Raw genomic sequence first — 26,603 nt, 5'->3', positions numbered from 1 at the left:
ATAGAAATTAGGCACCTAAACATGTTTGAAAATCTGCCCCTACATGTTTTAACACATTTTAAAACTACAGATAATTAAAGAAAAAAAAAAAAAAACAAGAACAAAAAAAAAATGGTCTACTGTGATTTGATAGTCTGAGACTTCAAAACTCTACCTGTAGCTTTACTGCTGCTTAGATGACCTGTGGAGACACAAAGTGCTTGCATGTGAGCACTGCCCTGCAGGCATCTCTGCTCCATGCAGCCAAAGGCCACTAGCACTGACAAGGCCATCGGGGTTCATCAACCTTTTGAGATGCTCCAACTGTAGTTTCTATTCCCCCTGCATGCCAGCAGCAGTCTCAAAAAGAGCAAATGTAAATCTAAGGTCACCGTCTCCTTGTTTATACATCACAAGGAATAACAACTCAGTTACTAAAAGCAAGTTGGATGGTTTCCAGCACATTCCATGGTTTAAATCCCAGGAAAGAAAGAGAAGATGGGGATGAAGATGGTTCCCAGGCCTGTCCACATATTCTACAGATGAAAGTTAGGGTGAAAATTTTCCTTTCATTTGCACCATTGCACCTAAATCATTACTGATTTCAAGAAAGTTTAAAAAATCCTTATGTTCTAGAAAGAGTGGTAACAAATAAAGAAGTATGTCAAATATATATATACTGAATACATGTGCACCTGTACACATCAGGAATAATAGTGGGCATGTGAAAACTAAGGTGAAACGGGAAACGCACCGAAAGATCTCTCCAAATAAAGTAAGATAAATCACAATGGGCAGAGTTTAACTAGAAAACCCATCTGCTGCTGGCAGCAGATGTCAGTAACTGGCACAGCAGAAATGGTGCTGAGCACGACCTGTCTTTGTCCCTGCAAAGCTGTATGCAGCACTGGGTCAGCTGCAGCCACGTTGACACGTGCTGTCTGCAAAAAGTCGTTCTTCTACTGTAGCCAAGACTGCAAAGATTAGCATTACYCCCCCTTTCTGGCTCTGGGGGCAAAGCAAGATTGAAAAAGTGTCTTAGATGCTTTTGCAMACTGGCACTGGAAAACAAGGAAAGYCAGAAATAGCCCTGCTCCTTTCTGAGGTTTTATGGATATCCCGTACGTGTGTGAGATGTGCTGAGCTGCAGGGGAGGACGGAAGGGCCCACGCTACAGTAAACGTGGTCCGTAGGGTCACCGGGCACTGCCCGACCCTGCTGCCCTCCTCTCGCGTGGTGGCTCCCGGGGGCCGGCACGGGCAGAGGTCCCGGCTGCCGTGCAGCGGTTCCCTCTCGCGCCCTCCTGGCCTGCTGCGTCGGCAGGCTGAGGATCTGCGAGCGCAAGCTGGAAAAGCAAAGATGAAAACGTCCACYGTAAAATCTGGGGGGAATCAATTGCAGTCTAAAGCCTGAAGAAGAGCTGTAGTGCAGACCTGCTGCGGTCAGGAGGCCTTCAAGGGAGCGGGGCTCGACGCGGCCGCAGGAAGCCCTGCAGGTTTTTGCCCGTTTCTTCCCTGGGCTGTTGGAAACGAGAGCTGCTTGCTCCATCTATGGGTGAAAGCTAGTACAGTCATAACCTTTTCCTATACAGTGCATACTCTAACCATAACCAGCTCGGCCAAAAAATAATTATTAGAATGAGTAAAATACATGACAACTTCTCCTTATTACCTCCTGCATCCTCCCGAACAAATCCTACTTTGTCACCGTAGCAGCAGGCATCCTTGTTATGGATTACTTTCTAGGCACCGTGATTAATAGTACAGAGTTTCAGAAGGGGGAAAATTATTTCCTAAGAGAAAGGAGAAAATTAAAATTTCACGTTGAAACATTTCCTTCGTCAAATACGGTGCAAGTTCACTACTATTCAAATATGACTACTAGCTTCAAGGTGTGTGAAAGCTGGGTAATTTTAGATTTAAAAGTTCTGCAAGCAACCTCTAATTCCCAGCTAATTTATGCTTTGATGCCATTCGCAATAGTCGAATTGAAAGCTTTAGGTCAATGGAAACCTTTTGATTGCTTTCCCTCGCTATTAGAAGAGATAGCACCAGCAATGTGTCATGATTATTGCTACAACTTTAATTGGGAAGTAGGATTAGAAAATTGCCTGCTGTCCTTCAAAAAGGGCATTCAGCTACCTCCAAGTATGAAGCTACATTTTTATGACTTAAATTTCACATAACCATGTACTTTTAATAAAATATTAATGGTACTTGATTTTAGCGTATCATCAGGGATAGCTTCCTAATTTCCACTCAGGAAAATAACGCTCCCCTCAGTTACCCATATACACGTTATTGTCTCAGAAGCGAGATTTCAAGCAAGACAGTGGAAAAAAGTAATCTGAATTGAGCAGATCTTTTTCCTGCATTTATTTCGGATCCCCTTAGTTTGCTTTACTGACAGTAGATTCATGCTAATTTTTATTTTTTGTTAGCACTGTACCTACTCATGCGAACTCACGCACAAGAAATGCATCTCTTTCAAGCTGCGCCCTCAGAGCTAGCACAGTTTGCACAGTTAAAACTCAGTAAAGTAGTAGGGCTCAGATCCCAAGCTGTTGCCTGGGAGAGCCGTTAATGCAACRTGAATCTGCAAACCGAGCAAATCAAAGACAAGTTGGAAAGCAGTTCCATAACTGCAATTTTAAACTCACTTTTCACAGCACCTCAAACTTTAACTTACATCTATTACCTCTTCTGTTGTTATTACAGCCCTTGAAATACAATCTCAAGTAAGTTAATACCTGCTCTGTCACAGCATGCTGCCAGCTACGTGTCACAGGTAGTAATGTAAATCTGGAAGACACCAATCTACTCATTTTTTTTCTTACCCAATCTTCTACCAATAATCAAAATGCAATTGCTCGGTGTTCCTTGGCTTTTCACTTGCCCACACTTTCCCAGATACGTGAGAGTAGGTACTGAGCTGCACACCTGCTACCCCCAAACCTCTGCGGGCTGCTGGCAGAAGGTGCTTGGGCTCGGCAGATGGGCAGCGCTGGGTGGGTCTGCGCTTCACCTGCCGGCGGAGCTTCGTTTCGTTGTTGGAAATGGGAACGAAACATATTTGGAGAGAGTTTTATAGAGAGAGGAGCAGCATTAGCAAGTCATTTGTACAACCACAAAGCTAAGCACAGTTCATCCCAAAGCCAAGCTCATTTTTAAATTATTGGTGTAATAGCGCTGTTTTAACCCAAAAGAAACTTGTGGACAAAACAATACGAAAGCTGAGAATTAATTTTGAAAACACTGTTTTGCAGGAACCTGCTACACACACACAGAAAGGGCTCAGCTGGCAGCCGCACACTCCTCATCCCGAAGGGACCCAGCGGAGGACGCCGCATTCAGCGCCCTTCCGGAGGGGCAACGCTCCACGGGAAGCCCTAGCGACCAGTTTACCATTTCAAAGCTGTACTTGCAACAAACCTGAAATGGCTAGCAGCTAAGTAAAACTCATAGGAAGATATTTTTCCTTTCAAGGCAAATCTTTTTTCAGATCAGAGGGTTATGGGGTACTTGATGCTGCACTGGGTAACCGCGAGGGAAGCGAAGCAGAGAGGAGCCTTTGGCAATTGCCAAAACAAGCCYGGCAATATTAAAAGTGAGTAAGTGTTATTAATTTCCAGCCTTAGAGTGGAAAATGCTTTAAGTCTTGTGCCTTCAGATCAACTTCTAGTTTAACATTGTCATATGCTAACCATTAATGCCCTTCCTAAACTGCATATATTCAGAAGGCAAAATAACTTCGCTGGGAAAGGAGAAACTGCATGGGAAAGTGAACGCTTTAAATACCACACATATCCTTTAAAATGAAAACAAGCTAGGAAGAAGTTGCTTCCAAGAAAAACAAGGAATACACAGAGTAACAGGTTAGTTGGAGTTTTGAACAATGCGTAGGAGGAGGAAGTGGAGGAAAGACTGGGTTTGTTACTTAAAATGAAAACAGCATCTACTCTCCCCACATACTGCTCCAAGACGATAGGGAAATGACTGTAGCATGGATTCAAGTCAGGTAAAGCAAAAAGCAAGACGGGGAACTTTCATTTCGTTCTTTTTCCAACTGCAGTTRGTCTGGATGAAGTGAAAATTTACTATATAGCAAAAGGGGAAACTCCAGTGCAGCATACCCCAGAATCAGAGAAGAGCTGAGGCTGGAAGGGATGTCTGAGGAGCTGGACCAACTCCTCCCTGCTCAAAGCAGAGCTAACGTCAACTTTAGATCGGGTTGCTCAGGGCCTTGTCCAGTAAAGCTTTGAAAATCTGCAAGAGTAGATTTATTATTAAATAAYTATTATTAAATAAAATTAAATCCAATTAAACATAGTAAACCTTAACAGTGTAATACCTGAGCCCTTGTTTAGCATATTCAAAATAAAATCTGTGTCTCTGCCTAAGTCTTTGTAAAAGAGCTAAGTGATGGAAAAGCTCTTAGTAAGGAGTGCTCTGTTTTGTGGAAGGCTGAAGAATGGAAAGAGTTATCAACGTACGAGCTTTCATCAYCGTACCCCTTCCTAGACACAGTTCCTCCTGCGTTAAAAACAAACCACCACAAACACYCAAGCCCAGCATAATTCCTGCAACCATCTCTTGAGTAGGAGGGTCATGGATATCTTCTGTTAGCTCTAAAATAGCATGGCCCTGTTCCAAACCTGTTCCTGCTACAGTGATGTGACCTTATCAAAGGACTTTGCTGACTCCTGGAAGATTCCTTTATTTAATATWCTGACGTACAGGCCACCTAGCTAGGATTGGACTTAAGCTTCCAGTCCTGCACCACAGCACTGTGTTTACTTGAATAACTTAGTTAAAATGTCACAAGATGGCTTAGCGATGCAACGTGTATTGCTATTATTCATACAGCTGCAAGTTCTTCTCCGTGTCCTGAATCAGTAGCATATTGCCTATGCAACATTAAAGTCTGTCTGGATTATCAAAAAGAGCTTATACAGACCTTAATTGCTGTGAGGCTTGAAAAAGACAGGCACGTAATAAAAATGTAGAGAAGAACAAATGCCCTTGAACAGAAATGAGAAGAACAAATGTCCTTGAACAGAAACGATGTTGGCTGTCCGCTTGGAGTCTCTGTTCAGAAACACTGCCTCTCCTCCTACTTTCAGTCTCCTGAAAGCATTTCAAAGAGACACAAGGACAGTAAAGATGCCATTTCAATTAAGTTGTGCCAGAACTCCTGATAAACATAAATAAAAATCCTCTGTGGGTTTGCGCAAGYGTTTTTGTGTATATATGTGCACAAAAGTCACGATGAAATCATTCGTTCTGATTAAAACCAACATTTTAAAGGGAAAACCTGATGAAGAAAAATGAAAATGTTCCTCCTCATAATATTTATAAGTCACAGAAAACTATCAGTGCATTGCAGTAATATATCAGGCAAATATCAGCTGATACTTATTCAGCACTTAGATATACACATCATTAATGCTGTACCTATATTGTCACAGGTTTGGCAAAATTTACCATTGAGTTATTTCTTCTGTTCACATAAAGGAAAACATTGTAGACTGAAAATGCAGCGGTATGAAATTATTCCTCTTTTTCCCCTGTAACTCATTCCCCTTCCTATCTCCACTCTACCCTAGGCAGAGCTGACACRTCTGTTTGTAGACCTGCACTACGAACATTTATTCAGCGAGGAAGTTTAAAAATCATAGCAGTTTCTTGACCTTGCTCACTGCAGAGTGCCAGAAACAGTGTGTTAGCCCAGGGGCTACTAAAGAGGCAAAATCTGTGCCCAAAATAASGGAGGCAACTGCTGTGAAATCGTGACACTCCCACGAACAGGACAGCAGGATTTCTAACCACAGCTCTGAAGCATGACKTTCCTCCTCAGCCCTGCGTAGCTGTCTGCCCATGGGAAAATGCCACCCTGCAGAAGTCATCCCCTAGTTGACAGCCAGCATGTCAGAAATCGAAAACACGCAGTCGTGAAAGCAAAAATGAACAATTAGCACATGCCTCATCTGCACTTACTTCACTACCGCAGGTAAAGAATGGGCCAAGCCCAGAGGTACTGTGTATCTTCCTGAAATAACATGAGCAATTTCTTACTTTTTCTTGATCTGCAGAAAAACTTGATGCCCCCAGGAGAGGTAGACGGGTTAGAATTGGGGGAAGACTCTTTGGAGGAGGACCTGAAGATCCCACTGAAGCTCATTCGGCGTGGGGAGCGTGGGGGAGACTCCTGGTAGGGGAAGGGGAACACTGTTTTGGGTGAGCCAGGGCTATGCTTAGACCTCACAGGGGCAGAAACAGGGCTGGAAGGCCGGTTCTGGAGCCCTTTTGAGAAAAGGCCTTTTGAAGGGCTGCCTGTAGAGTAGCTTTCTTCGACCTAAGGAGGAGAGAAAAAAGGAAGAAAAAGAAAAAAAATACCATTAATTCAATTCAATTTGTACCATTAGGTTTTCAGAACTTGTCTCCACAGACCTCACCTTCCCCAATACCTGCCTGCACTGACATGTAGATACCACGTGTCTGTGCAACCTCCGGGGCTCACTGCTGTTAAAGATGCCCCGAATCTTACATAAAAATTCAACCTATCTACATATATTTTATATTAATCAGGGTTTTCTTTATTGTTTTTATTTGCTACGCATCTCTCCCTCTTCCTTCGCTGGAGAACCGAGGGGTGACTGGCAACCTCCAGGGCAATGAATCATCCTCCTTAAATGAACGCAGTGCCTTGACATCTTCCTTGTGAACTTAAGGACCTGTCTAGGGTGCTTAAATCTTCATTGCGCAGCCACAGCACAGACAGCGCAAGTCTCCAAGCCTCCCGACAGGTCTATACAACGCCGGGCAGAGCAACACGGGGATTTTAACTCCGGCCCCAAAACAGAGCACCTTGGGTACGACCTTCCTACCTACTGTATCTCTATCAGGACTTGCACTGGCTTTCCTGCAGCCGGATGCACTGTGTAGGCTTGGAGAGTGGGAGGGGGCAAAACCTCCCCCAAAACAAACTAAAAAAGAAGCAAAGATGAAAGTCTCCCCAYGTACGATTTTCAGAGGCCTACTCCAGCCGCCGTGGGGTTTACTGGAGCACGGGCTATACGTAGAGCTTATTTCCTCGCGGATGCACAAAATAGTTCTGTGGGCAGAAAACTTTTTTTGGTCTGGGATCATTTCTCACAAATGCAAGGCTTGTTTGTGGGAAAAGGGAGCAGCAGGTTTGACTTTTACTGGAACGGTTTACACGAAAGGATAGATGAAAGAAGCAGAAAACCTCTTGGGTGCACACGTCCCCTTTCAGGTCAGCAAAGGGCTTGTGGATATATACTCAAACGACCRATTTCAGCTGGGTTAAAAATAGATAAGCAGCAGGTAACTCCGCTTTCAAATCTCGCCGTGTATGCTCCAGGCCCAGCTCCAGCCCATGCTCGCAGAAATACGCAGGAGCAGCACGATGGCCAGGTAGCGGCTCCCTCCGTACCACGGGATCACACTTCTCACACTCCTTTCCTTCCCCTGCACGGCCCTCGTGGACCAGCTGCTCCTTCCACGTGTGATGGGACAGATGAACCGCAGCGTCGAGCGCGACCTGCTGCGGGGGAGCTCCGGAAGGGCCTGCAGAGAGCCCGGTCCCTCGCTAGAGAAGGTGTTGTTGAACCCAGGGGGTCGCTAGCAGGGGCACAGAGCCACGTGGACACGGCTGCAGCGCCCCGGCACCCGGCTCTATTCTGTCGTGAGGCCAGTCTCTCCTTTATCCCCACGACAAGTCCTCCGGCACACCGACCGTCTCGTGGCACCCGTCAAGAATAAGAGGGCACCACCCCTCAGCGGAGCCCGGGGATGATCACCGCACTGCAAGCAAACYGATCAACAAAGCGCACATTCATCGCGGGCAAACAGCCTCAGAGCAGTAACTTCTTCAGAAGCGCTCATTAACTTCATTAAAGTATCATCTCCAAGTCGTCCGAACCTACCTAGACATCGCTTTCCTCGCAACTCCACAGCCCAGGGAACAACCACCAAACCACGCAGCAGCACCTCCTTCCGCACTGCGATTTAAACTGGCGCTGCTTGCCAACTGGGGATGCAAAGTGCACTTCTGAGCTCACTATTAAGTACGACACAAATCTGCCACGACTGCTGTAATTCAGAACTGTTTCGAGGAGGGCAATTTCACTGTAATTTTTCCTAAAGTGACAAGCCATGAAATTTGTAAAGCTAAGAGAAGGAAGGCATTTTGGTGCCATCTTTAATATTTCATGCATTTTTTTGTGCATGCTTATTTAGTTATAGGAAAACACTCACGAGAGACCCTTCTAAAAAACTATGGAAACGTGCGAAAGCAATTCTAGAAATGCAAAACGCCAAAGAACATTTGTGAAATGACTGCAGCATCCCCTGTAAGTACAAGTCAGATGTAAAAGCAAATTGTGCTCAAAATCTGCATAGGAGCAGCAGRATGTTTTTATTTATTGCAATCACAACCAGCGTCTTTCCTCTCCTCGCGCTAGGCAGCAGAATTACCTAATCGTCTGAGCACCAGGGGGCACACTGCTAAATACACATGTGCGTGCTACTAAATTAAAGGAAATTACTACAACGAGCTCCTTCCCAGCTATTCTGTACGTTAATTATACACAAGTTACACCATCAAGGATGATAAATACCTGTGATTTTACTCTGGGAACTGCAGCAGTATTTCCTTTATAGAATATTATTTGAGGCTAATGGACTACAAGTTTTAAAAGATGATTAGATGCCTCTATAAGCAAAACCAACAGCAACAACAGTTACCACAGCATATAAAAAAGCCAGTAGGAGGGCAATATGAATAAAAATACATATAAATGTGAATATGAATGTAAAAGGCAATATGAACTTTCATGCCTCAGCTGGAAATGCAGAAGAGTCTCCGCTGAGGTATAAACTACACAGCCTCACGCAGACGTGATATAATGACTCCAGCAGTGGTGCTGGAAGAAGGTTATAGAGCTGGATAGATCATCAGCCTGTTCTTCGTGCTTTTTGGATTCATTTCCTGAATTTATTACTGGCAGGTGGGCACAAAATTCCCATATGTGCTTTTGAAATACAACTATTTTCCCAGCTGTGTTGCAAAGGCCAAAAAAGTACTGCAATCTACTTTCCCACGCTAATGACCCTTTCACATCATCTTGTGTTGGTGCAGGAAAACCAGCACCGCGGGCATGAGTAGACACATGAAACACACCTAATCAATACACGTGGTGCCGTGGCTCTTCCGACCCTGACCGGATAATTAGGCTTTTGGAGATAAGTAATCCAAACAAACAATAAAAGTACAATACACATCAAGGCACAAACGAGGTCTAATCAAACAAATTGAAAAATTACCCTAAGTACTATGATAGCTCACCTTATTAAAAACACACACACACACACACACACACACACACACACACACACACACACACACACACACAATATCCCTAGTTTTGGCTTTATGGAGAACATACAGAGGAACTTCGAGCTCTGTGCCTAAGCGTGCATTCCCTAAACCTTAAAACTGCTTATGCTGGAAAGGTGGAAATTTCAGCTCCAAGCGAGTAGTGCCCGGAACAGCCCTAAGTCCGCAGCTAGGTAACAGCAACCTCAAAGCTCCCCTCTGTCATTTCAGCTGCATGCAGGAATATTTCTCTATTCCTCATCCCCTCTTCCTTTCTCACAACTACGCACTGTCGGCACAAGCCATCTGTGATGGGCCAGCAAAGCTCCATCTTCTTTTCTCCCCATCATTTTCAAAAGATAAACTCCTAGACGACAAAACCCTGGCATAAACCGTTACGAGTCCCAGACTACACCCGACCAAGGAGGGAAACACGGCTAGATGCAGCCTCAAGCCGCCCTGCAGTTGTCCGGCCCTGCTAACCCGCAACCCGAGGTGGATTTACCTCGTGCCGTGAGAACTCCCCACATACTGCCTGGGCACAGGGACAGCACAGGCCAGCGACAGCCCCAGGTTGCATGTGGCCACCTTGTTCTAGTGAGTGCATGAGTACAGCTGCAYGACAGGAGCTGGGCCAAAGCCCTCTGCTCCGGTGCCAAAAGAATGGTCCCTGACCTGTTTTATTTACTACTACTACAGACACGTCCCGAGTGAGCAACCACGTCTCCTGTGCTATTAAGATTCAACCATTCTCAAGGTATCCAGATCTTCCTGCAGAAGGTCCTTCTCTCTGTCAGCCCAGAGAGCTGCAGGTACATCCCAGGAGAGATGGAAAAAAAACTTCTGTCTGCATCATCAACAAATTTCATTAGCATGCTTCTGGTTTTTTGTCTCAGGCATATTGGCAACGACCAGTCCTAGGAATGGGCTTGGGGAAACTGCTATCCCTTCACCCACCAATATCTGCAGATCATCTTTCCCTTTAGGTATTTTCTTACCTAACTCATAACTCTTCAGTTTATTTTACCAAAGAGACTGAAGATGAAGACATTTAATCACTATCATATGATAATCCCAAATACTATGTGCTAAGAGACCAAACTATTCATACTTTGCCACAAACTAGTCTCCCATCATCCACACACTATCTATCTCAGTCTGGCCTCTTCTCATGCACTCACTGAAGTCTCCCCGACATAGTAATTTGTTTTCTTGCGCTGTGTAACAGATCTGATCCCTGCTCTCTGTTTTACCAGCTGAAGTCTTCCAGGTGAATCCATTGCTGCTCCCGATCTAGAATTTAAGAACCACATAACTGCGGGGAAGGGAAGAGTCCCACCAAACACGGCTAGGCCCTGTGGCAAGAAAAAATGCCTTAATGGGAACATGGGCAGGATTGAGTGCTGCCAAGAAGACTCAGGCCAAGACCAGGCAGAGACTGTACTGGAGCAGAGGAAACCCAGGTACTGCCCTTGCCCCTGCCTCAGCACCTCCTCCCAGCCCTCTGCTTCCCTGCAGACTGCTCCAGGAACACATCCTTGACCTGTTGTAGACACATCGCCTTCTCACGAGGATGTCCTTGTTGCCCACAGCAGGAACCACTGGGCTAAAGTATCCTTGGATCCTCCCGTCTCAGCTTCCACTGATTCGTCTCTCCCAGGACATATCTATGGCTCCGCTCTGAGCTGTCTGACTCCTACCAGAACCACCTTCCCGCGTGCCATGGGATTTGCAGTTCTCAGTATTCCCGAAAAATCTCAGGCCCTGATTCAGCTTCTTGTGAATTTATATTCACCTTCAGAACAGTTTGAAAAAAACTGTCTTGAACAGGGAGGGGCTCAAAGTAAATAATGTTTCAAAATGCTTCTAAATTTAAGTTGAAGGTATTAAATGCTCTTGAGCTTGCCTCCTTTTTGCTCCATTTTGAATAGTTAGGACATTTATGGAGCACTTSAGGTTTGTTTTGCTTTTATAACTGAGTTATTTGACCTTTATTATGCCTCTCCATTTAAAAAAAATAATAATAAAAAAGGAGAAAGAAAGAAAGGAGAATAACAGGAAAAGAATTGCCTCCCACCATCCTTGACAGGGACAGTAAACACAATTAGAGACTACACACCAGATAGAAGTCTGCACTTATTTCCTCCCTTTCCACTGAATCTCAATAAAAAAGCTCTTTGATAAACTTAATTGGATGATTCTCTCATTCTGGGGGAATAAAAGAGCTCATAGATTCATAAGAGCTGCCTTGATTAGGCTGAACGATAAKGAAGGATGTGCTCTCGCAGACACTGTGCGGTTACATTCGCCMCCGTTAGCATCCTTGGTTGCCCATGAGCAATAACAACTGAGACGACAGAGTATCTTACGGGATCAGGGATGTCACTTCCCAAAATTAAAACACAATGTCACTTCCCAAAATTAAAACACAATGGGATGAGGCTGGCGGACGTGGGAGGCTATGAGAGCGCCCCGCACTGCTGTACGGGACGATCCGGGTCAGGGGGCAGCAGGCAGGACTGCTCGCAGGCAGCACAGGCTGGAGGAAAGGCAAAGCGTGAGGAAACTTCGCTGGGTCTGGGTGACAGCAGGAGGCTCCCGGCTCCACTTCCTAACCTCTGCCTCCACACTGCATTTATTTCAAGGCAGCGGAGGGGAAGGAGCCACCCACCCAGCACGGCAGCGGTCGTCGCCCATGCCCTCGACCGCGGCTCGCGGCATCCACGGGCCACGCCGCCCGTGCCTCGTATTGTGGCTCCAGCACTGTCCAGGACACACTCCCCACCCTTCCCACTGAAGCCATTTCACTGAAAGAAACAGAAAACTAAAAGGCTGGGAAAAATAAACTAAAGGCAGATTTACTCGGATATCCAGTGACAGGGGACTTAAAAAGTGCAGGATTTTTGGTTCTCCTCCCTGTTCCAAGGGTTGCTTGTGCAGTTCCCATTTATGAGTCACTGGACAAAGCAGAAAAACAATGCTGGGACCAGAACCAGTCCTTCAGTATGGGAGTCATTCCTCAGTTCTTTTTTGATCCCGGTTCGTCAACATTTTCCTTCTTTATTGACAGCAGAACTGCAAGACAGTGCCAAATGCACTGGTAACAGCCTACTTTTTGCCCTATTCCTTCGTTTGTACATCCAAAAAACCAAACAAACTAATCCTCTAGCCCCAGTATCACATCCAGAATCCGTGTAGAACTGTTTTTCTACCATTATACTCAAAACCTAATCAAAGCTATAAAAAACTTCCCAGAAGTAAAGTTCACATCATTTGTTCCTAGGTGTAACTCATCCCAGTTTGGCCCAACTGAAATGAGTTCTGCTGCTTGCAAAATGAGTTTTAAGTGATTCAGATCACGCTGCACTGGAGAGTTTCCTGTTCATTATTTACCACTGTCTTCCACTCTCATTTTTGTACAAACTATAAATGTTATCAGTGATGAGTCTATATTTCTTTCAGATCACTGATGAAGTGTTATATAGTATAGCAACAGAATGTTTGTCTGCCTAGAAACAAAATTTCCAGTCCGCAGCCTCAATTTACTTGATCAGCTCAGTTTTTATTCACTTAACAGACTCCATGTTTATTTAGTATCATTCTAGCTTCTCAAATCAAAGCATACTGTAGTACTGATTTTATACGTATGTCATGCCAATTCTATTACCTTTTTCATCCAAATATATAATTGCATTTAAAAACTCAAATTTGTTCAGTAAGCACCATTTGCGCTTACTTCACTTCAATGAAATTGAGTCTATTGTAACAGCATCATTAATTATCCAACATTAGACATTTCATTGTTTTAACCAGGACTACTGTTAGACTGAAAAACCTGTAAATTATCCTAAATGCAAACATTTTGAATATTAACACAATATTCATGGCAGCTTTTTTACAGTCTTTTGGAACTTCACTTCTGCTCCAAGAGTCATTCATAATTAGCACCAGTGTGTCAGAGAAAGCCCTGACAGTTATTTCAATACTGTTTTTTTCTGAGTTATTTGGATCTAATTTTAAAATTTCTACCTTTAACACCTTCTGTTTCGAATACACTTAAATAATTAGTAGGACAGAGTCACCATTGTCATCCAAGATAAACTTCTCACCTTCTTTTTCCCCATGCAGAGAAAAGAACTGCTAATGAACACTTCTTTTTCTAAACTTTATTTCATATTTTATGACAATTCTATTATTTCCATAAAGCAATAGATCGATATACTCCCTCAGATTTCTTTTCTTCTTCCTATCCCCTCCTCTATACATGCTTTGCAAGTTGTTGTCCTGTGGACAGTTTTCTTTTCRTGTCATTTTCTTCTCTAAATCATTCACAATCCCTGGCTTTCAACCAAAAGCAATGACTAGCGGTTTCCTATAATTTCTACATCTCATCCAGTAATCCACATTTGAGATGAAGGATTCAAGGTGTCAATACCTCTAAAACGGATAATGCCATTTTTGGTACAGAGGGGCACTCATCACTGACCGCTATTCTGTCAAACCAGACTTGCTTTCTGTTTTCTTCTTCCTTACCGTTCACGATTTCCCAGGCCACTGCAAGGCCCCTCTTCCACTGTCTTTTTCCCAGACTGAAGAGTTCCAGTATATTTAATTGCTTCTCAGCTCCTGGTTATCCCTTCTATACTGCTGCATTAAGTTATCCTCTAAGGTCCTTCTAAGAAGGATTCAMGTCATCTCAGGACAGTCCCAGCCAGGAGCACTGGCCAGTCAACAATACCAGTTGTTTTGGAGGAAGCCACCAGCAGAAGGATTAATGTACGCGGTCAGGATACAGGAAGGCTCGGAGTATCTATCACAGGAACAAGAGCTGCAAGAGCTACCTATATGCATCACATCATGCCAAAACCTTCTACACAAGAGTCTTCAGAGCAGCAGATTATAATCTCCACTTCGAAGAGAGAAAGAGGAAAACTGAAGCTCCCTATTCCCTTCCTGTCATCAGGTCATAAAGGAAGAATACATCACTKACTGCTCATATTAAAAACTACATTAGAGATAAGTGATTAAGGCACTCRGCCTCAGGAAATGCATGGCACATCACCAACACTGGCAAAAAAATCCTACCTGAACCTGAGCAAAGAATTTTCCGCACTTCAGTTCCCTAGCTGTGTAATGAGGTTTGTTGTCATCAGATAATGTGAGACACTTCTGTGGTCGAGTGACGAGAATCTTTGAGAAAAATGTTAATAYAGTTTCTAAAAGCCTGTCACAAAGATCAGCCAAATTAAATTAACGGTAGGTCAGAAAGAAAGGTTGTGAACTGCTCTCCTCTAGCTTGATCTACAGCCCAGGCAATAGAGAAGTTAAGTGCAAAGAGAGATCCCTGATCAATTGCTGCTCTCCAATATGAGGGCTTAACAGAAAAATCACGCTCCTAAAGAAATAATTTAGTATTAGTATTTTAATACTAATTTTAATATTTTTAGTACACAGAAGTTACACATTAGACTGTGATTTCAAACTTGAACAAAGCAAAATCATTTAACTAGAAAGTGAACAGYAACTCAGGCACTTTTTTCTGTAGCCTCAGCAGAGATGGCCATACTTTTACTCAGAATGACATAAAATACTGCAGTCTGATGTGGGTCAGCATTCACTAACAGCAAAGATCCCATCCCTTGCATCGAGGAAAAAAGTGATACTTAGGATGAGATGGATGGAAATGGACTTTAGCGGATGATCTTATCAGAAGTTTGGTTTGGCTGAGTCAATTGGTTTCTGTTGTATGTGCTGAACAGAGCTCTAAGTACAATATTAGAAACTCTGGATCTTACACGCTCAATGAAATGTTTAAAAAGCAATTTCAAATGTCAAGCCCCTCTCTGGCTATTCTGAAGTGAACACCACTTCTGTTAGGAGAACTTGAGTCAAGTTTAGGGAGAAAAATATCATTCACTGAAACTGCAAAAACAGGTGACTATTGAGATGCTGCTTTAGCTCTCGCCAAGACAACCACTCATCAGAAGAGAACCACACGACTACTAAGAGAAAACACAGAGGCATCATAAATGCTAAAGGCGGATTTTTAAGAGACATCATACAGTAGTGCCCATGAACAAGGTTAGCTTTGGTATATTTTTTGAGGACTGCGACTCGTGTAGCTTGTCACTATTCTTTGGGAAACGGAAGTGATAAATGAAGAAATCAATTTTTACCTAGAAACACTTGTCCTTTTCCAGCATGACAACACTTTCCAAAAACATCGTATTGCTCACTTTATTCAAACCCATCAAACAAGTGTCTTTTGGTAACACTTTGTTTCAGCTTCCCCGACATCTACATGATTTCCTTTGTGTCCATCACGAACTCCTACGTCACAGTCTTAAAAGGTCCAATGCAGAAAAGAACAAGGCCAATGTTATAAACATATTCAACTACTGATGGATTGCMGAAGATTTTTAAACAATTGTCCTTTGCTGTGAGGTGCAAAGGAATAGAAACTTGTGCTGCCAAGAGAGCTAAATTATTAGTGTTCTAGATGCAGATTAGCTTCACCAGGAAGATATTTATTGCTTCACCTGCCTTGAACTACAACTGCTGACACTGTGACAAATGGCCTGTAGCAGGTTTAATCTTAACAGATGTCCATACCCTTGTAAGTATTGTCACAAGTCAAACTGATCTGCTGTGTAGCTACAGATCAGCTTTCTGAGTAGTCACTCCCTAAGCCTGTAGCTTGGTTGGTAGGAGGCTTACATTTGGCAGAYCAACTTGTATTTCAAAGCTCTGTGAAAATTATGAGCCCAGGACTTGAACATGAAAGATCCCAGCTACAATTCTTGTTGCTCTGAAAATGTGTAGGCGCTGTCTAATAATTTCTAAGGTTATCCGTTGAATATGCTTGCCTCATTATTTCAAAGCATGGAAACTCTGTGAATGTATTGGTTTAATTTAATAGCAGCCTGTTAGAAAAACAACGCATAGCAATGCCTCCAGCAGGATAACCTTGAGTTAATCCCACATCGTGGAGGGACACTTTCCCACCTTATTTACCGCTCTGGCTTCAGCAAATGAACACGGTTTGTTTTGCCAGAGGCAAGGATGGATAGATCAAGGACAACGAACAGTTAAGCAAACCCCGGCCAGTCAGAGTGCAGCCTGTAGAAGGCAATTCAAGGAAAACCGGCCAGCAGCCACAGACGCCTGTTTCGGCACTGTGTTACTGCAGCAACACCACAGATCTTGGTAGCTTACTATATTCTTAAGAATACAGTTATGCAATGTCACTTCATTGAATTACAACAGTGTTACACAGAACATCTGCAGTATTTAAAGCAATACCGCCACAGACATCGCCATCCTTTAAAGGATTCCCTGCATAAGCGCAGTCATGGTAAGGTCTTCTGCACAAGTCACTGCCTTTGCCCAGGTGTGCCTCTCCCAAGAGGCTATGGGTAAAGCAGGTCAGATTAAAACTCCAGGCTTTTTTAATAATTGTGTGCATCAAGCAGGGACTCAGCCACTACAGTGAGGAAAAAGCTTTGGAAATATCTTACCTTGCGAGAAGCATTTTTGTCTGTGCTCTCCACATCACCATCCAAGAACGGCATGGCAAACGAGCTGAGATCCTGTCAGGAGACAGAGGAAAAAGTGATGCCTTGTATTAATGTCTTCTTCCTTCCACCAGATAACCCCATGATTCAAGTCCACTGTTTTATTTCTGAAACGCCCACTGGTTTATCCATATCCATTTACTAGTGAGTAACAATTTGGGCTCTGATGATTCCCCTTGCCTGTGAAATCAATGTAATAAGTGATTAGGGAGCCCCTAGCAGGGCTTGCACTGCATCACCTTGCAAAAGGCATCTGGACAGCCAGAGCTGARAGTCCTGTGGTAGAACTCTCAAAGAGAGGTATCAAAATCCCACAGAAAAAATTCAGAAGAAGTTACCATGTAAATATAGCCACTTGCTCAGCAAATGGCATATCTTGCCTTTAGTGGAGACTRTAATTTCATTTTAAAGAGTATTTATGGCAATAAACAAAACCTGAATGAGAATATGTCAATGTTGTGAAAATACATAACATACACAGCAAAGAGGAAAAAGACAGAGCAGGCAGAGAGGAAATAACCAACTCATTTTCACAGCTCAGAGAGGCTCACACAWTTCTATGAGACCAAAGAAAATCAGGCCGTAAGACAAGGACACATGCTYGTCTTTAGCAAAAACAAACTGCAATTATATTCCACCTCCTGCTGTCTGCTCTGTTTATGCTATTTTGTGTTCCAACCCYGGGACTTTTAGAGAGGCATAATGATATTTTCTTTGCAAGTGTCAAGTTAAGCAGCAGTTCAATCAAGAAAGCAGATACTGAGTGATGACCAATAYGACCAATAGCACCTGATGTTGGGTGCCAAAGATCTGCAAGGGAAAAACTGAGGCTTGAATACCAAACCTTGTCCTTAACACAGAATCTCTCTGATGCAAGGCATCACCCCTTAAATGCAATGATTCAGTCCTTTGCTAACACCACACCTGCATCTCATTTAAAATTGCTTAAAACATAAATAAATAGCAATTTCACATAAGCTTAATTTGAGATTAAATAGAGTTTAATTAAAAATTACCACTGGCTGAGAAGGCTGCACGGCTTGCTTGCCAAAGGCCTTCAGAATTCAGAACAGCCACAAGTCTAATCACATCACATTGTGTAATCATACTAAATCCAAACTGTGCTTAAAAATGTGTACAACTCAGGCATAATCCTTACAAGTGTTTGAAAATATTCTGGTTACATAATGAACAACAAAAATAAGGAACAAAATATTGAATTACTGGAACTGAAGCACATGGGAGTAATTCATGCCAAGTTAAAAGAAAAGCAAAGCAGCAGCTCCCTTTGGCCACACTGGTCCCAAGCCGTTAGGCCACAAACCCAAGTATTCATCACAAATTATTATGCCTCAAGCTCCATCTACGCAAGTTCAATGGGAACTATCTACAAAGGACCAAACYACCGAGCACCAGCAGAACTACGTAACACCACCCTCATCAGCACCTTCYGACATATGTTTCATATTGCAATCATTTGCAAATGCAAATGTAAACAAGTATCTCAAAACCAAAAGCAGAGTCATTCTGTTTGGCTTAAAGTTTCACCATTATCAGATTTGACCGAGGCTGAACCAGACACCACAGGGTCTTAAATAAAAGCTTCTGTAATAATTGGCTTGTTCTTGCAATTGATGAAGACCAAAAATGACTTAAATACTCCATATAAAGCTATCTGGCTATAAACAGCATTTATAAACACTGTTAATAACTGAATTACTATATTATTACATACAGATTACTACAAGACTTAAATGAGGAATCTCTGTGAAGAATTTTAGGAACCTAATGGAAAGTTACACAAAAACACATCCCCTCCTGTTTACTTTAATTTAGCCAAAGGATTTACCATCATTTTCCTCTACCCATCTTTGATAGTAAAGAATATGAACTCTTATGTGTGCTATGTGCTTTTCCAGGGGAAAAAAATTAAAGAAATAACTCTTCTGAGCTGCACATATTAACGTTCCTATAATACTACTTTTTGTAATTCACATGCTGTTCAGGAAGGCTGGAGGCTAAACTGAAAAAAATGAGTTTAAGCAGGTACTTATATCTAGCGGTAAGGCTTGAGCAAGCGATTCAGGAAATCTGGAACATCTGGGAAAGGAACCATAACTTCTCTTTTGAGCAGAAATTTTCAAAAACAGGAAGGGGTAGATATAACTCTTTTCCTAGGACCTAAATTTCAGTTGCTACTTACAATCCCAAGCTTAAAAATACATAAATATTGTATCCTAATGATTAAAAGTATCATGAAACCTACCCAATAATTCTCTTCTACTTTGGACCTCTCAAATATCATGGAGGTATACTTATTTTGTCTATCATCATCAAATGCAGAACAGTAGGCCTCTAGTTATAAACAGAAATAACTGGGCTATATCAGAACCTCTTTGCATGAGACCTTTCTTAATATTGTGCTGGAGAACATTTTAAACAGGCAGATAATTATAGTTTCAGTTCTGCGAAAAAGTCCCAAGCTGAGGCTCCTGCCTAACATTTTTTCCACCTTTCATTCCTTCATAGGATTATACATGCAAAGATAACCATTTACAGAAGGAAAAAATGCGTATTTCAAGGGTCAGGCTGCACGCACTGCTGTCTCGATTCTAATCAGTTTGTTAAGCAAGAAAATGTCAGATACTTATTTCCTCTTTACGCATAGCTCTGCAGAATACAAAATAGATACTTGTTTCTTCTTCCCGTTCCTCTTCATCCAGAAGCATGAATGACTAGATGCTGAGCACATGCTTAATGTATCTCTTTTTTTCCTATAAAAAATAGGATCTCTTAAAAAAAGAAATGATAAGAACTGTTCCAAAAGTGTTGCAAGTCATCGGCAGTACATCTTGACTGGCCGGTGCTGCAGCCCTAGCTCCTGCCACATATCTGGCTGCTCTGATCTTATGCCAGCTGATAAACATTGAAGGTTTGTTCTGCCATTAACTTAGGGAGAAGCCATTCTTGGACTGAGCTTTCTCACTCCTGGGCCTAGCATGGGTATTATCCACTAACACCTTCCACTTCTGCTCTACTGTCCTTGGAATAAGTGCCCTAGAAAATCACGTGTTTCTGGAAAGACATTTTAAAAACTTCTGCCAAAGGTGCACAGTAACGTGTTGGCACAAGGAGCCTGCAAAGCCCTGACGGAAGAATAAACGCCATGCCTCCCTGCATCCGTCGGATTTAGCATTACACCCTCTGACAGAAAACTTTTGTAGAGACCACAGACTGCGGTAGTCCTGATAACTAAGAAAGGCTGGCAGAGATTTCAGCTCCAACTGGTACTGATTTGGAATTAAGACTATGCAAAAGTTTATTTTGCAAGGTTTTGTTAGCCTTTTTTGTTACATTCCTGTTCCTCTTCCCCCACTCCAAGAGAAAATCCTCCAAACAGCGGAAAACATAACGGCAATTAGCCTGCTGGAAAATATTCTAAGAGGCAGGTTGAGTAGAAGAGAAACCACCGCACCTGCAACGTGGTACTTCTGAAGCAGACCTACTGTGTGAAAGATACTTGTCAACTGAACTGAAGCATGTTGGAGAAAACTTTTTTGCTGMGGGTGGGGAGGGAGCTCTGCCACAGAAGTGAAATTTAGACTCTCAATTCTGAAAAATGCCTTTTGCGATATTTCAAATTTAATGTTTTTTCTTCTTCAGAGAGCTTCTGATGTCTCATTTGGTTATGGTTGAAAGCAGAAGGGAATCTCCAAGATCGGAGATTTTTTTTTTTTTTTAAGCTCAACTCTAATGCCAAATCAGATTTGTGATGCAATGCTCAAATTTTCCCTCACATTTTTATGACGATGGCAATCTCAGTCAGTCTTTCAYGTCACTCCAACRGCCAGGTATCACTTCTGTCATCCTCAATTCAAAAGAAAAAGACCTCTTGTATAGTTTATACTTTACAGCCATAAGGCCACTTCACATTTATTTTGCTCTCAACTGACTTTTACTTACAAGAAGTTGTCACAGTAGCTTATGCTATATTCACTGAGGAAGACAGCTGCCAGGATATCAAAGCCATACCTGCATTTTCCAGAGGACTGGCAGAGCTGTGGCAGAGCAGAGCTATAGCCCTGTGCTCCTGCTATCAACCAGTTTCCAACCGGTGAGGGCAATCTCCCACAACAGCTACTAAACAGCTGATTTTCCATGACATTTTCTGTTGCTACCACAAGAGACAAGAGTCACTCACAGAATTTTATGCATGGCCCCAACAGCAACACAGACACAGTAGAGAGATACAAAAAAGCAACTAAACATATATATATATATATATATATATATATTTCTTTTTTTATTTCTTTTTTTTTCAATTTTTTTTTTTTGGTTAGGCTTGACTGTTGCTTTAATTTTTCCAGGGGATAAATCAGAATAACTCTGTCTGCCAGTGCACTTACTCACCTTCTCTTCCTCTTCTTTCCTCTGGGGGACAACCATACACTTGGAAGGTTATTGATTCTTCACACTACTCCGGAAAATAGCCTCAGAATATTTTGTCTCCAAAGATGAGACCAATTCCAAGGTGATTCTTCTGTGGGTTACCCACACACTTAAAGGAGAGGTCCTTGCTCCCACAAAAATTAATATGTAGTGCTCTCACTCTTTCTTGACTCCTCTCTTATTCCTTTCAGGGCTCTGATACCAAAATGCTTACAATCACTTAAAAGAAAGAAAAATATATTTTTGCTCTTTGATTTCTTGGAAAACACAAGAAATGCACAAACATCCCTTTCACAGAACTGTTTTGGAGAGTAGGAAGGAAAACTGTATTTTAGGATACAGACAGTAACTGCACCAGCTAGCATAGCATAGCAAATGGCAACAGGAACAAGATCGGCTTGGCCAAGCCATTTTTCACCTTTTCCAGCTGGTTTCACTGCTTCTTTCCTTGCCGGTGAGGGTTCCTGCCAGAAAGGCCTGCCCAGACACGCTGGTCTGGCTGCTGCTGCAGTTGGGGACCTTAGTGTCAAAAGAGGGTTTCCAGCAATTCTGTTGCAGAAGCTGCAAGCTTAAATAACAGGCCACTGAAGCCTTGAATCCAGTAAACAAAATATTAAGAACTAAAGGGATCTCTTTTCATTATTGTTTTGTTCCAAGGCTGCTTTGGCAACCAGGCTGATAAAGTTTTCCTGTAACTGCTGAAGCCAAGGAGCCAGCAAGGCACTCTAGGGCCTGGTGAGATTGACAGGTCAAAGACCTATTTCTAAAGGTGTGCAGGGTTGGGGAAAGACCTTTTCTGGGCCTCAAGGATCCCATCCTCCTGACTTGCAGAATTAACTACTTTGAGGCCAGAGCAACGGCAAGGCAGAGAAGGGCCTTCCTCTTATACTTGATGTGCTGGATTAGACCTTCCAAGAAACCTTAAGAAAAAGCCAATACTGATCTGCAAATGCAAGAACTCATATTCAACTACTTTTTCTTTGCATACAGCCATRGTACTTAGAAAGGATGGAGACCTTAAAATAAACTTACAGCTATGCAAAAAGGCCTAAAGCTCTACAGCCACAGGATCCCCACATGTAGACTTGTGTCTGACATTGTAGAGGTTTGATGTTTTTTTGGTGGACATCTATACTATTTCCATTCAAGAGAATACAATACATATATGTGACTTCTAAGAGCATAAGTAACTCACATTCTTTTAACTGCYCTATGCTAAAGGTTGTATAGATACAAATATTTGACATTTTTTAAAGATGAAATCTGACCAAAATATTTTTCACATTATCTTTTAAAGCAYAGACAATTAAATACTATTCAGATTTTCAGAAGCAAACATACTACTTCTCAAAGAATAGCCAGTCTTTGAGGATGAGTATTGTTGCTGTGTGGTGAGTATTTCCAGTTGTTATAGCCAGACATTTCACTAATKTCATCTGAGTGCTTCCTTGCTCAGCTGACTATATGCTGTTGGTGAAGAAATGGCCTCAAGTGTTGTTACCTTGCAGCAGCAACTCCCACCTCACCAAAGCAGGTGAACTGGAAAAYATTTTCCACTCATTTAAGCACAAATAATTTGAATGAGTACGTCCCTTCCAGATATACCACTAGCATCATGCATTTCAGGGATGGGTATTAAAAGACTTCCATGAGCAGCTCCCCACTGTCATCCATCACAACTGTTCCTTCAAATGCAGGACACAGCCATGCAAGAGTACATCCCTGGTTGTGTGAAGACTTACATCTATGCTGGTCGGTCCATGACTCAAGGCTGGTGGCCTTTGCTATAAGCAGTTTCGAACAGTCTTAATGTAAGTAGCATCATGCAGTCCTGACTGCTGATGGTGTCACCAGAGAGACATTGYTTTCCTATTTCCTTGTCTTCTTTATAAATGCTAAGATTGCAACAAATTTAAGGATGTGAAATGCCTGCCAGACATTACAGTCTCTCTTAGTACAACATAACTAAAGCAGGAGGTAACACTTTACCAAGACAGCTCCTTTAATCAGACAAGAAAAATAAGATACTGACAGATTAAGCTAAGAGTGCTGACAAAAGCCCTGATCTTGCTGCAGACTGCATTCCTTAGCATCAGACCCCAAAGGGCTCTTGGGGGCTGTTCCTCTGCTGTCATTACTGAACTGTGACTAYTTCAAATATCCTTCCAAGCTAAGAGTCAGGCTTTCTGTTTAACATTAGTTGTGAACTGTTTCTTTAAGCTTAACCTAAGCACCAGCAGATTTTGTCAGATCAACCTTGGATTTGTATCTATCRCAGGCGCCTATGTAAAACTCTGAATAGCAATTACGCTACCTACGCTAATAGCCCATGAGCAGAATCTGAAACAAAGTCTGATATCTAAGGAAGAGAGGGAATATCTTGGTAGCTTTGACTGAATTTTCATTTTTGAGAACAATATGTAGAAGCCCTGTGGGATTTATATCAAATCCTTCAACTATTGCACAAAGAAAGATTCATACCTGACTTAACAATTTCTGTATATCCTTTTATTTTYGTTGTTTTCATATACTAAGCCTAATATAGCATAAGACTTGCTACATTGTTTTATTCCTTTAGGGGAAGGTTGCTCATTGCTTGGCTTCTCTCCCTCCCCCATACCATCTAGACTGCAGCATGTGTTTTGGAGAGAGATGTAAGTCGTACTGCGAGACTTTAGGATGCTGGTGACTAAGTCTCAGTATGACTCAATGGGAGTGGGCAGGAACAGATGCACAAAGCTGGTTAGATTTGGGCAAGCCAGCTTTGTACTTCACAACACTCTTTCAATTTGATTTCTATTAGTTTTAACGCTATTCAGTTAAAAAAAAGATCAAGTTGGCATGGAGGGCTTGAGATCAYAGAAATGAGACATAGAGGCTCGTCCACTGCAGGAGGATGCCCAGAGGCAGCTCTGTCACCTGGSTGACCATGCAGGAACAGTTGTGCACACTTCAATGTCAAGGTGGCTACAGCATCAGACTTGAAATAACAGAAGTAAAGCACCTAAAGCAAATGATCTGTCTGGAAGAAATGTAGAGATACAATTTGAAAAGTTAGGAAGTTATGGCTGGCTGAAATCCAACCTAGATCTTGGTCTGTGAAAATCATCATCCATCTGGGGACAATGTCTTGTATCAAAAACTTGGCAGTCTCAGCTCAGATCCTGTTGCACRGGAGTCTGCATGGGAAAACCATCCTACATGCCACAAATGGACAAAGAACTAAATAGCTGCTTAAGCCATCTCTCCCSCTTTCTCCCAGGTTGCATGGCTTGKGTTGCTACCAYTTTGCATCAAAGAGCTGCTGAGAATTTCTTAAGTGAAGGRGAAGAGAAAGAGTCATAAAACTATTCATTCCTTGATGATTTCCTTAAAAAAAAATCCAAACTATTTTTCCTGAGTTACGTTGATCATGGGATGCTGCCAGCCTCCAGTATAGCCTTCGTCATTTCTAAATCTCCTGACTGATTCTGACAGATATTAAGCTCGAGCAGTCTACACCAAAAATCTATCCTTCCTTATGAAGGCTTATGAGGTTCATCAACAAAATCTGCCTTGAGAYTGTGGATTTGCTCTTTGTTTTTCTCTTAACTTCAGAGTTACATCACTAGAACACATTCCTACACTCTTCATGGAAAAACTGATTTTTTCTTCCAAGACTGTTGATTTCCTGCCAGGAAGCACCACTATGTGGGTTCAGTGATACAGCCTTTGAAAAGGAGGTGGGCACAGCCCGGAGAGAGCCCTCAGATCTGGTGTGGGATACAATCAGTTCTCCTTGGAGTCCCAYGAGATCTGTAATATTCAGAGAGCTCAGGGCTATATGGAAATATTGTGATGAAGAATACTGCTCTATCCCTAAAGCCAATCAGTAAATCACAGAGCATCGCTAGGGCATCTCTAGCAAAGCATGAGTAAGATCCCCATGCACACGACAGCCTTGGTTTGTCAGCTTCTTCACACTAAGAACCACACAGTGCTGTGACTGACAGCATGTTTATTACAACGGCAGATGGACAACCAAGCTAAAGCGTAAATAACAAAATGTCATTAAAAAAAAAAGAGAGAGAGAGACAGACAGAGAACAGCAGAGCAGGCAAGCCAGAGAAGAAAACAACAAAATTCTCAATATTCTCTCCAATACTGTAATCCATGCACAATGTCTCCGAGGCTGCCTCTCACACACATCCAACTTATGGGAGAACTCAGTTGCCTTTTTCATGCTTGCATGATTTGCAAGGATGAAGCTGCCTACAAACTGGGGAGTAACGATGAATGCTCCGTGGACTCTGTTGGCTACAAACTCATTATTAAGCCTGTTCTGAAGTGCTCAACCTAAGRCACCTTTCTCTGGTGAAACATTTCATCCAAGAAACAGGTAAAGTTAAGAGAGCCAAGGCAAAAGCAGAAGATAACATACCTCAGACCTGGAAAACGTGGTCAGTCAGAATGATGAGAGCATTGAGAAACAACCAAAAGACACACTACTATAGGTARCACACATGTATTCAATGCCAAAATAATTCCTTTCCAGTACTTACATTTGTTTTACATAAATGAGATAAAGTATCTCTCAGTGTTTGCAGAGAAAGGCAAGAAAGGCACATGTTTTCTATAAAACATAACTTTGGCCACAGTGAAATAGCAGAACCATAGGAAACAAATGATGACTTTGCCATAACATAATGAAAATACTTGAGATGCTACAGCATGGGGGCAATCTGAAGGGGATTCAAAGGAAGGATCATCATGAGTCTTTCTAAATCATCTCTACACAGCTACCAAAAAGTCACTATATTTTGCATTTTGATATTTTCCCTCAGCTCTGTAGGGGACCACAGAGGGGATTTCAGAAAATCATTTAGAAAAAAATCACTTCTTCAGGGAACAGCAAAACAGAACAAAATCAGAATTAAAAACCTTCAACTGCTGGCTTTAATTGCGAAAGACTTGTAGGGTTCTGCCTTGCATATGCATGACTAAAAACTGTGAAATTCACACCAGAAACTCTCTGCCGTAACGACGTGAACTGGAGCTATTCTTGCGGAGCACTGCATTTCGGAAGACCGCTGCTTGTTCCCTCCTCTTTACGTTCTTCTCGGTTAATAACCACGAATAACCTTAGCAACTAGACGGAAGCTCATAGCTGGAAAGCTAGAGAAGTGAGGAACCTGCTCTGATCAAGTAGTCCCTCAACTAAAA

At 42.4% G+C, this 26,603-nt stretch overlaps 1 protein-coding gene across 3 annotated transcripts in view; it reads right to left on the bottom strand.

The window, feature by feature from the left end:
* PRKAG2 (protein kinase AMP-activated non-catalytic subunit gamma 2) overlaps positions 1-26,603 on the bottom strand; it is a 215,860-nt gene that overhangs the window by 130,573 nt on the left and 58,684 nt on the right. For all 3 annotated transcript variants that reach the window (XM_085316450.1, XM_085316451.1, XM_085316452.1), the window contains exons 2-3: positions 16,896-16,967; positions 6,054-6,333 (exon numbers count right to left, since the gene is read on the bottom strand). In XM_085316450.1, coding sequence (XP_085172576.1) covers positions 6,054-6,333; positions 16,896-16,967 — 352 coding nt within the window. The remainder of the gene's footprint in view (positions 1-6,053; positions 6,334-16,895; positions 16,968-26,603) is intronic.

The sequence above is a fragment of the Rhea americana genome, unplaced genomic scaffold (assembly GCF_003343005.1).
Source record: "Rhea americana isolate MKP2758 unplaced genomic scaffold, rheAme1 scaffold_47, whole genome shotgun sequence".
Taxonomy (NCBI): domain Eukaryota; kingdom Metazoa; phylum Chordata; class Aves; order Rheiformes; family Rheidae; genus Rhea; species Rhea americana.
The sequence above is the reverse complement of the archived record's forward strand: the minus strand, read 5'-3'. Positions and strand labels throughout refer to the sequence as shown.